Raw genomic sequence first — 12,434 nt, forward strand, 5'->3', positions numbered from 1 at the left:
TGTATTTGACTGCTCTTATCTCCACTCAGTATGGCTGCTTGAATAGCTGCACCATAAGCGACAGCTTCGTCAGGATTAATTGACAAATTTAAACTCTTGCCACAGAAGAATGATTGAAGTAAGTTTTGTACTTTCGGTATACGAGTAGATCCACCAACTAATACAATATCATGAATTTGATTCTTATCCATTTTTGCATCTGTCAACGCTTTTTCTACTGGTTGCAATGTGTTGCGGAATAAATCTGCACAGAGCTCTTCAAAGCGTGCTCGACTTATTTTCGTATAGAAATCAATACCCTCAAATAATGCATCAATTTCGATTGTTGCTTCAGTACTAGAGGATAAAGTACGTTTGGCACGTTCAGCAGCTGTTCGCAGACGACGAAGTGCTCTTGGATTTGAGCGCAAATCCTTTTTGTATTTACGCTTAAATTCATCAGTCAAATAATTCACCAATCTGTTGTCGAAATCTTCACCACCCAAATGTGTATCACCAGCCGTAGATCGCACTTCGAACAGAGATCCTTCATCAATTGTCAAAATCGAAACATCGAATGTACCGCCACCTAAATCAAATATTAAAACGTTCCGTTCGCCCTTCAAGTTCTTGTCTAGCCCATACGCTAATGCAGCAGCTGTCGGTTCATTTATTATACGTAACACATTAAGACCAGCTATTGCACCAGCATCTTTTGTCGCTTGACGCTGCGAATCATTAAAATAGGCAGGTACTGTGATGACTGCATCTTTCACTGTTGTACCAAGATATGCTTCAGCTGTTTCTTTCATTTTAGTTAACACCATTGAGCTTATCTCTTCGGGTGCAAATCTCTTCTGTTCGCCTTTGAATTCGACGTTAATTTTTGGTTTACCACTGTCGTTCACCACTTTAAATGGCCAATGTTTCATATCTTCTTGTATTTTCTGGTCATCATATTTGCGGCCAATCAATCGTTTAGCGTCGAATACTGTATTCTTTGGATTCATTGCCACTTGGTTCTTAGCGGCGTCACCAATCAATCGCTCAGAATCTGTGAACGCAACATAGCTGGGTGTTGTACGATTGCCCTGGTCATTAGCGATGATTTCAACTTTTCCGTGCTGGAATACACCGACACATGAGTATGTTGTTCCCAAATCAATTCCAATTGCTGACATTTTCTTTCTTTATATGTATTCTTGTTTATTGATATTTGATAGTAATTTTTCAATTTAATATTTTTAATTCAATTCAATTCAATTTAAGTTTTAATATATATTGCTTATATATTGCTTTGAATAGTTTTCTTTCTTTTTAAACTTTGCACAAAAACTTTCTGACTTCTCCTCTTCTCAGTCAATCTTTTCACTTCAAATGTTTTGTATAAACTGATGCTCTTCGAATTTTCACCGCCTTTTATACAAAAATCTACATTTCAGAGAAGTATCTAGATACTCTTTCAAGAAACTTACAGAATATTCGGGAATCAAATGTTCAAGATACGCGACCAATAAATGAAGAGTTTAAGAGAAAGACAAATTTAAACACAAATTTAAAGAGTTCAGTGTATGCACACATTTTACCAGCTGCACAATAGTGAATATTAGCTTAGTATAATTGTGTGTGTAACGTGACAAACACAAGCACTCTCTTAAAATATTATAAAGGGAACATTAGAGTGCATTAGAGAACTTATTTATATAAAATATGTAAATGTGTGTGAATATGTTTTTCTGCATTGCCTCTAGAAATTTCCAAACAAACGTTATGAATGAAATGGTTTTATTATCGCTGTATATTGACCCGCTACGTCACAGCAACTTCTAGAATTGCCATTGAATTGCTACGACCAGAGACGCACAGCTTTGTACCAACAGTACTACGGTACTACGAAACTACGGCACTACGGCACTACGCTACGACGGTACTTGTGAAGAGAAAATTTTCATTTATAATAACAAATAACAAATAAAAATAACAAATTTCAATTTGTTGTCAATATATGCAAATTCATTTATCAATTCATTTTTGCTTATTTTTCAATCTACGACAAACAGACAAGCTTTCGCATATTGACGTAGGTTAGTAATAAACGGTAATTGTGTTTGACGATAAAAGAAAGCAAAATACTTCTTCATTCTCCTATTTTATATCATAGAAAAGGTACAGCGATACGATTTTGATTGATACGATCTATGTTAAGATCTATGTTTGAAACTAACTAAAATAAATAAATAATTTATCAGTTACCAGCTATCAGCTACCAGGTACGAGCTACGAGCTATCTGTATATCTGCAGCTATTGTAAAATTTCTACTCCACTTGCTCTGACATTGAGTACAAATCCTTAGCGATCTAATGTCATTAATATTAATATTACTTTTTTATAGTAGATCTAAATGCTGAAAAAACGAAATGTCTTATCCTGATTTAGAAATATACGAGAATGTACAGTCCATCATTTATTTGTTGTATACCAGCTGTTGTAGAATCTCTCTTGTAGTATTAAACTTCAAAGTTGAGAAGGGAGCGCACTCAAAACCCACTGACCATAGACTGATCAGTTTGTGATAATTTCTGTTAAAAATGCAGGACAAATTTCTTATCATCCACATCAAGAATACAATTAGTATTACTCTACTCTTTAGCATACTTATACTAAAAGCAAGTCTGTGGAAAGAGCACTTTTTCTATAAATTTTTTGTCTTCAAAGATTATAATTTTGTGGATATCGACTGTGCCTTTACTACTGTATACTTAACGCTATCACAAATTCCCTCTTAAATCTTAAGCGAGATGCAAGTCTGGTCAAAATTTTTAAGATACTACTTATTTCAACCCAATATAATCACCTCAGGTATCAAAACTACACTTGGCACATCTGTAATAGCTGTTCCTATACAGCTGTTATTGAACAGGATAAATTCTGAGTAGGAAGGACAGCTGTAGTACAAATTATTCGATCCTTAGTTTACGTCCCTACGAAAGCTCTTTTTACATCACTTCATTGATTACCATCCAAGTTTCTGATAAAATAATAAACTGGCTAAAGTGGAAATTAAACTAAATATATGTGGTTGGCTATGAAAGTTTGGATATATCAAGTTATTTTTCAGATCAGGAAATCCTCTTGGCCTAAATTGAAGAAATTCGCATCAGTATGCAAAACAAACTCAGTACTACGTTACTCTCTTCTTAATTCGTTTTAATGATCAAACGGCACTAACACATCTATGAAGAATGACAGTTACTGGACGTACACCCGACGACTCTTGAAAACTATCTGTAATCTCTTTGTACTATATTCTTAACCAAACGTAACCTTACTTAAGTTGAAAAGGCTTTGATAAATTTAGGAAAATAAATTATTCATTTCGTCACGGTGGAAAAGTAAAGTCAGTTGCGTTTTAAAATATTACAGTACTGTCAATATATGTATTTACTGAGGCGGTAGATAATAAAAAAATTAGATTATTTTTGTTTTTCATAAATTTTATGAACAATACACAGATTAGCGATGTATTCTATCTTAAACGGAATACATCGAATCCGGATGTGCTAAATATTTAGTTCAGCCAAATTTCCAACTGAGATATGTCATTGTAAAAGTAATAAGACTTATTTTTAATCTTATAGAATATGCCATGCAAGTAGTCACAACATAACATATGCTGTACGCACTGACTTTAAGTGAAGTATGGCAGACTTTTCAAAAGGATTGCTTTCTCACATACCAAAGTTGAGTCGAAACACTTCGTAATCTCAAGCTATACCGAGATGTGAAACTGAAAACGTATATTCGTTTGAATTCCAAACTTAAATAACTATCATGTAAAGAATCTTTCATCCATATAATGAAAATAATAGCATATCAAATGGTTGGAACGTTGATGATACTTTAGGATAGAAGCAAAATACACCTCAAAACAAAAACAAAAACAAAAACAAGAGATAATTCAAAAAATCAGTAGATCAGTAGTGCGCAGTTGAAATAGAACTGAGAAAGATGACCAAATTGATGGCACGACTTATCTGAAGGTACGAATAAATTAGTGATATAAAAAATTTGATAGATTAGGATAGGTAAAATACCAAAAAATCAGAAACATATTTATATTTTTCTCAAAACTTTTATTTATTTCTATTTGTAATTAGTAAGCAAAAATGAAAATCAAGTATCTTCCCAATCAAGTTAAGTAAATAAAACAAATAAATTCATTTTAATTTAAAAATTTTAGACTTTATTTTAAACTAAATATTGTACTTAAAGTTAACTTACACTTAGTTAACAAACTTATTTATTAAATAAATATTTAAACTAGAACACAGTCTTTAAGTAATACAATTTCATCGATAGATCAAATTAACATATACATCTACATCTAAAAATAAGTTTTCACTAAATTACAATATTTACAATTTAAAGTTTACAATTTACAATTTACAAATCTTTGGCATTTAGTCAACTTCTTCAACAGTTGGACCTCTGTAGTTGCCACCACCAAAACCTCCGGCTTGTTGACCGCAACTGGTTGGTTCTGTGCCTGGTTTGCCCTTGCCCTGTTGGTGCATCTTTGTCATAATCGGACTACAAATTTTAGTTAATTCCTCCATTCTATATTCATATTCTTCTTTCTCAGCTGTGGTGTTGTTATCGAGCCATTTTATGGTTTCATTGCATTTCTCAACCACATTATTCTTATCCGATTGATCTAATTTATCAGCAGCATCATCTATGGCCTGTTTAACATTAAATACATAAGTTTCAAGTTGATTTCGTGCGGCGATTCGCTGTCTCGCTTTTTCATCTTCTTCGGCATACTTCTCAGCTTCATTTACCATTCGATCAATTTCACTTTGCGACAAACGACCCTTATCATTTTTGATGGTTATGTTCTTTACGTTACCAGTACTCATCTCTTTTGCTGCAACATTTAAGATGCCATTTGCATCCAAATCGAAGGTGACATCAATTTTAGGAACTCCACGAGGAGCTGGTGGTATGCCAGTTAAATTGAATGTTCCAAGAAGATTGTTATCTTTTGTCATGACTCGTTCACCTTCAAATACTTGAATAGTGACTGCAGGTTGGTTATCAGCATAAGTGGTGAATGTTTTTGTTTGTTTACATGGAATGCGACTATTACGTTCTATTAACTTTGTCATAACACCACCAGCAGTTTCAATACCCAACGAAAGCGGAGCAACGTCAACTAGTAGTACATCTTGTATTTGACTGCTCTTATCTCCACTCAGTATGGCTGCTTGAATAGCTGCACCATAAGCGACAGCTTCGTCAGGATTAATTGACAAATTTAAACTCTTGCCACAGAAGAATGATTGAAGTAAGTTTTGTACTTTCGGTATACGAGTAGATCCACCAACTAATACAATATCATGAATTTGATTCTTATCCATTTTTGCATCTGTCAACGCTTTTTCTACTGGTTGCAATGTGTTGCGGAATAAATCTGCACAGAGCTCTTCAAAGCGTGCTCGACTTATTTTCGTATAGAAATCAATACCCTCAAATAATGCATCAATTTCGATTGTTGCTTCAGTACTAGAGGATAAAGTACGTTTGGCACGTTCAGCAGCTGTTCGCAGACGACGAAGTGCTCTTGGATTTGAGCGCAAATCCTTTTTGTATTTACGCTTAAATTCATCAGTCAAATAATTCACCAATCTGTTGTCGAAATCTTCACCACCCAAATGTGTATCACCAGCCGTAGATCGCACTTCGAACAGAGATCCTTCATCAATTGTCAAAATCGAAACATCGAATGTACCGCCACCTAAATCAAATATTAAAACGTTCCGTTCGCCCTTCAAGTTCTTGTCTAGCCCATACGCTAATGCAGCAGCTGTCGGTTCATTTATTATACGTAACACATTAAGACCAGCTATTGCACCAGCATCTTTTGTCGCTTGACGCTGCGAATCATTAAAATAGGCAGGTACTGTGATGACTGCATCTTTCACTGTTGTACCAAGATATGCTTCAGCTGTTTCTTTCATTTTAGTTAACACCATTGAGCTTATCTCTTCGGGTGCAAATCTCTTCTGTTCGCCTTTGAATTCGACGTTAATTTTTGGTTTACCACTGTCGTTTACCACTTTAAATGGCCAATGTTTCATATCTTCTTGTATTTTCTGGTCATCATATTTGCGGCCAATCAATCGTTTAGCGTCGAATACTGTATTCTTTGGATTCATTGCCACTTGGTTCTTAGCGGCGTCACCAATCAATCGCTCAGAATCTGTGAACGCAACATAGCTGGGTGTTGTACGATTGCCCTGGTCATTAGCGATGATTTCAACTTTTCCGTGCTGGAATACACCGACACATGAGTATGTTGTTCCCAAATCAATTCCAATTGCTGACATTTTCTTTCTTTATATGTATTCTTGTTTATTGATATTTGATAGTAATTTTTCAATTTAAAATTTTTAATTCAATTCAATTTAAGTTTTAATATATATTGCTTATATATTGCTTTGAATAGTTTTCTTTCTTTTTAAACTTTGCACAAAAACTTTCTGACTTCTCCTCTTCTCAGTCAATCTTTTCACTTCAAATGTTTTGTATAAACTGATGCTCTTCGAATTTTCACCGCCTTTTATACAAAAATCTACATTTCAAAGAAGTATCTAGATACTCTTTCAAGAAACTTACAGAATATTCGGGAACCAAATGTTCAAGATACGCGACCAATAAATGAAGAGTTTAAGAGAAAGACAAATTTAAACACAAATTTAAAGAGTTCAGTGTATGCACACATTTTACCAGCTGCACAATAGTGAATATTAGCTTAGTATAATTGTGTGTGTAACGTGACAAACACAAGCACTCTCTTAAAATATTATAAAGGGAATATTAGAGTGCATTAGAGAACTTATTTATATAAAATATGTAAATGTGTGTGAATATGTTTTTCTGCATTGCCTCTAGAAATTTCCAAACAAACGTTATGAATGAAATGGTTTTATTATCGCTGTATATTGACCCGCTACGTCACAGCAACTTCTAGAATTGCCATTGAATTGCTACGACCAGAGACGCACAGCTTTGTACCAACAGTACTACGGTACTACGAAACTACGGCACTACGGCACTACGCTACGACGGTACTTGTGAAGAGAAAATTTTCATTTATAATAACAAATAACAAATAAAAATAACAAATTTCAATTTGTTGTCAATATATGCAAATTCATTTATCAATTCATTTTTGCTTATTTTTCAATCTACGACAAACAGACAAGCTTTCGCATATTGACGTAGGTTAGTAATAAACGGTAATTGTGTTTGACGATAAAAGAAAGCAAAATACTTCTTCATTCTCCTATTTTATATCATAGAAAAGGTACAGCGATACGATTTTGATTGATACGATCTATGTTAAGATCTATGTTTGAAACTAACTAAAATAAATAAATAATTTATCAGTTACCAGCTATCAGCTACCAGGTACGAGCTACGAGCTATCTGTATATCTGCAGCTATTGTAAAATTTCTACTCCACTTGCTCTGACATTGAGTACAAATCCTTAGCGATCTAATGGCATTAATATTAATATTACTTTTTTTATAGTAGATCTAAATGCTGAAAAAACGAAATGTCTTATCCTGATTTAGAAATATACGAGAATGTACAGTCCATCATTTATTTGTTGTATACCAGCTGTTGTAGAATCTCTCTTGTAGTATTAAACTTCAAAGTTGAGAAGGGAGCGCACTCAAAACCCACTGACCATAGACTGATCAGTTTGTGATAATTTCTGTTAAAAATGCAGGACAAATTTCTTATCATCCACATCAAGAATACAATTAGTATTACTCTACTCTTTAGCATACTTATACTAAAAGCAAGTCTGTGGAAAGAGCACTTTTTCTATAAATTTTTTGTCTTCAAAGATTATAATTTTGTGGATATCGACTGTGCCTTTACTACTGTATACTTAACGCTATCACAAATTCCCTCTTAAATCTTAAGCGAGATGCAAGTCTGGTCAAAATTTTTAAGATACTACTTATTTCAACCCAATATAATCACCTCAGGTATCAAAACTACACTTGGCACATCTGTAATAGCTGTTCCTATACAGCTGTTATTGAACAGGATAAATTCTGAGTAGGAAGGACAGCTGTAGTACAAATTATTCGATCCTTAGTTTACGTCCCTACGAAAGCTCTTTTTACATCACTTCATTGATTACCATCCAAGTTTCTGATAAAATAATAAACTGGCTAAAGTGGAAATTAAACTAAATATATGTGGTTGGCTATGAAAGTTTGGATATATCAAGTTATTTTTCAGATCAGGAAATCCTCTTGGCCTAAATTGAAGAAATTCGCATCAGTATGCAAAACAAACTCAGTACTACGTTACTCTCTTCTTAATTCGTTTTAATGATCAAACGGCACTAACACATCTATGAAGAATGACAGTTACTGGACGTACACCCGACGACTCTTGAAAACTATCTGTAATCTCTTTGTACTATATTCTTAACCAAACGTAACCTTACTTAAGTTGAAAAGGCTTTGATAAATTTAGGAAAATAAATTATTCATTTCGTCACGGTGGAAAAGTAAAGTCAGTTGCGTTTTAAAATATTACAGTACTGTCAATATATGTATTTACTGAGGCGGTAGATAATAAAAAAATTAGATTATTTTTGTTTTTCATAAATTTTATGAACAATACACAGATTAGCGATGTATTCTATCTTAAACGGAATACATCGAATCCGGATGTGCTAAATATTTAGTTCAGCCAAATTTCCAACTGAGATATGTCATTGTAAAAGTAATAAGACTTATTTTTAATCTTATAGAATATGCCATGCAAGTAGTCACAACATAACATATGCTGTACGCACTGACTTTAAGTGAAGTATGGCAGACTTTTCAAAAGGATTGCTTTCTCACATACCAAAGTTGAGTCGAAACACTTCGTAATCTCAAGCTATACCGAGATGTGAAACTGAAAACGTATATTCGTTTGAATTCCAAACTTAAATAACTATCATGTAAAGAATCTTTCATCCATATAATGAAAATAATAGCATATCAAATGGTTGGAACGTTGATGATACTTTAGGATAGAAGCAAAATACACCTCAAAACAAAAACAAAAACAAAAACAAGAGATAATTCAAAAAATCAGTAGATCAGTAGTGCGCAGTTGAAATAGAACTGAGAAAGATGACCAAATTGATGGCACGACTTATCTGAAGGTACGAATAAATTAGTGATATAAAAAATTTGATAGATTAGGATAGGTAAAATACCAAAAAATCAGAAACATATTTATATTTTTCTCAAAACTTTTATTTATTTCTATTTGTAATTAGTAAGCAAAAATGAAAATCAAGTATCTTCCCAATCAAGTTAAGTAAATAAAACAAATAAATTCATTTTAATTTAAAAATTTTAGACTTTATTTTAAACTAAATATTGTACTTAAAGTTAACTTACACTTAGTTAACAAACTTATTTATTAAATAAATATTTAAACTAGAACACAGTCTTTAAGTAATACAATTTCATCGATAGATCAAATTAACATATACATCTACATCTAAAAATAAGTTTTCACTAAATTACAATATTTACAATTTAAAGTTTACAATTTACAATTTACAAATCTTTGGAATTTAGTCAACTTCTTCAACAGTTGGACCTCTGTAGTTGCCACCACCAAAACCTCCGGCTTGTTGACCGCAACTGGTTGGTTCTGTGCCTGGTTTGCCCTTGCCCTGTTGGTGCATCTTTGTCATAATCGGACTACAAATTTTAGTTAATTCCTCCATTCTATATTCATATTCTTCTTTCTCAGCTGTGGTGTTGTTATCGAGCCATTTTATGGTTTCATTGCATTTCTCAACCACATTATTCTTATCCGATTGATCTAATTTATCAGCAGCATCATCTATGGCCTGTTTAACATTAAATACATAAGTTTCAAGTTGATTTCGTGCGGCGATTCGCTGTCTCGCTTTTTCATCTTCTTCGGCATACTTCTCAGCTTCATTTACCATTCGATCAATTTCACTTTGCGACAAACGACCCTTATCATTTTTGATGGTTATGTTCTTTACGTTACCAGTACTCATCTCTTTTGCTGCAACATTTAAGATGCCATTTGCATCCAAATCGAAGGTGACATCAATTTTAGGAACTCCACGAGGAGCTGGTGGTATGCCAGTTAAATTGAATGTTCCAAGAAGATTGTTATCTTTTGTCATGACTCGTTCACCTTCAAATACTTGAATAGTGACTGCAGGTTGGTTATCAGCATAAGTGGTGAATGTTTTTGTTTGTTTACATGGAATGCGACTATTACGTTCTATTAACTTTGTCATAACACCACCAGCAGTTTCAATACCCAACGAAAGCGGAGCAACGTCAACTAGTAGTACATCTTGTATTTGACTGCTCTTATCTCCACTCAGTATGGCTGCTTGAATAGCTGCACCATAAGCGACAGCTTCGTCAGGATTAATTGACAAATTTAAACTCTTGCCACAGAAGAATGATTGAAGTAAGTTTTGTACTTTCGGTATACGAGTAGATCCACCAACTAATACAATATCATGAATTTGATTCTTATCCATTTTTGCATCTGTCAACGCTTTTTCTACTGGTTGCAATGTGTTGCGGAATAAATCTGCACAGAGCTCTTCAAAGCGTGCTCGACTTATTTTCGTATAGAAATCAATACCCTCAAATAATGCATCAATTTCGATTGTTGCTTCAGTACTAGAGGATAAAGTACGTTTGGCACGTTCAGCAGCTGTTCGCAGACGACGAAGTGCTCTTGGATTTGAGCGCAAATCCTTTTTGTATTTACGCTTAAATTCATCAGTCAAATAATTCACCAATCTGTTGTCGAAATCTTCACCACCCAAATGTGTATCACCAGCCGTAGATCGCACTTCGAACAGAGATCCTTCATCAATTGTCAAAATCGAAACATCGAATGTACCGCCACCTAAATCAAATATTAAAACGTTCCGTTCGCCCTTCAAGTTCTTGTCTAGCCCATACGCTAATGCAGCAGCTGTCGGTTCATTTATTATACGTAACACATTAAGACCAGCTATTGCACCAGCATCTTTTGTCGCTTGACGCTGCGAATCATTAAAATAGGCAGGTACTGTGATGACTGCATCTTTCACTGTTGTACCAAGATATGCTTCAGCTGTTTCTTTCATTTTAGTTAACACCATTGAGCTTATCTCTTCGGGTGCAAATCTCTTCTGTTCGCCTTTGAATTCGACGTTAATTTTTGGTTTACCACTGTCGTTCACCACTTTAAATGGCCAATGTTTCATATCTTCTTGTATTTTCTGGTCATCATATTTGCGGCCAATCAATCGTTTAGCGTCGAATACTGTATTCTTTGGATTCATTGCCACTTGGTTCTTAGCGGCGTCACCAATCAATCGCTCAGAATCTGTGAATGCAACATAGCTGGGTGTTGTACGATTGCCCTGGTCATTAGCGATGATTTCAACTTTTCCGTGCTGGAATACACCGACACATGAGTATGTTGTTCCCAAATCAATTCCAATTGCTGACATTTTCTTTCTTTATATGTATTCTTGTTTATTGATATTTGATAGTAATTTTTCAATTTAATATTTTTAATTCAATTCAATTCAATTTAAGTTTTAATATATATTGCTTATATATTGCTTTGAATAGTTTTCTTTCTTTTTAAACTTTGCACAAAAACTTTCTGACTTCTCCTCTTCTCAGTCAATCTTTTCACTTCAAATGTTTTGTATAAACTGATGCTCTTCGAATTTTCACCGCCTTTTATACAAAAATCTACATTTCAGAGAAGTATCTAGATACTCTTTCAAGAAACTTACAGAATATTCGGGAACCAAATGTTCAAGATACGCGACCAATAAATGAAGAGTTTAAGAGAAAGACAAATTTAAAGAGTTCAGTGTATGCACACATTTTACCAGCTGCACAATAGTGAATATTAGCTTAGTATAATTGTGTGTGTAACGTGACAAACACAAGCACTCTCTTAAAATATTATAAAGGGAACATTAGAGTGCATTAGAGAACTTATTTATATAAAATATGTAAATGTGTGTGAATATGTTTTTCTGCATTGCCTCTAGAAATTTCCAAACAAACGTTATGAATGAAATGGTTTTATTATCGCTGTATATTGACCCGCTACGTCACAGCAACTTCTAGAATTGCCATTGAATTGCTACGACCAGAGACGCACAGCTTTGTACCAACAGTACTACGGTACTACGAAACTACGGCACTACGGCACTACGCTACGACGGTACTTGTGAAGAGAAAATTTTCATTTATAATAACAAATAACAAATAAAAATAACAAATTTCAATTTGTTGTCAATATATGCAAATTCATTTATCAATTCATTTTTGCTTATTTTTCAATCTACGA

At 33.8% G+C, this 12,434-nt stretch overlaps 3 protein-coding genes across 3 annotated transcripts; all 3 read right to left on the reverse strand.

Annotated features, from left to right (window-relative positions):
- Nucleotides 1-5: 5 nt before the first annotated feature.
- On the reverse strand, nt 6-1,205 carry LOC119663600 (heat shock protein 68-like; the record flags this gene model as incomplete). Its single annotated transcript, XM_038073213.1, has 1 exon — nt 6-1,205. A coding segment is annotated over exon 1 (1,155 nt), but the record flags the coding sequence as incomplete, so codon positions are not given.
- A 3,005-nt stretch (nt 1,206-4,210) lies between these two features.
- On the reverse strand, nt 4,211-6,609 carry LOC119663599 (major heat shock 70 kDa protein Ba-like). The gene has a single exon (XM_038073212.1). The coding sequence runs from the start codon at nt 6,367-6,369 to the stop codon at nt 4,441-4,443; it is 1,929 nt and encodes a 642-aa protein (XP_037929140.1). The 5' UTR covers nt 6,370-6,609; the 3' UTR covers nt 4,211-4,440.
- A 2,861-nt stretch (nt 6,610-9,470) lies between these two features.
- Nucleotides 9,471-11,619, reverse strand: LOC119663598 (major heat shock 70 kDa protein Ba-like). The gene has a single exon (XM_038073211.1). It carries the CDS (start codon nt 11,572-11,574, stop codon nt 9,646-9,648), a length of 1,929 nt encoding a protein of 642 aa, XP_037929139.1. The 5' UTR covers nt 11,575-11,619; the 3' UTR covers nt 9,471-9,645.
- Between the last annotated feature and the right edge of the window lie 815 nt (nt 11,620-12,434).

This window comes from Teleopsis dalmanni, unplaced genomic scaffold, assembly GCF_002237135.1.
Source record: "Teleopsis dalmanni isolate 2A unplaced genomic scaffold, ASM223713v2 unscaffolded_contig_0631, whole genome shotgun sequence".
NCBI lineage: Eukaryota > Metazoa > Arthropoda > Insecta > Diptera > Diopsidae > Teleopsis > Teleopsis dalmanni.

What these genes read in the sequence shown, in the direction of transcription:
- LOC119663599 (XM_038073212.1), bottom strand. Translation starts at nt 6,369, where the DNA reads ATGTCAGCAATTGGAATTGATTTGGGAACAACATACTCATGTGTCGGT.
- LOC119663598 (XM_038073211.1), bottom strand. Translation starts at nt 11,574, where the DNA reads ATGTCAGCAATTGGAATTGATTTGGGAACAACATACTCATGTGTCGGT.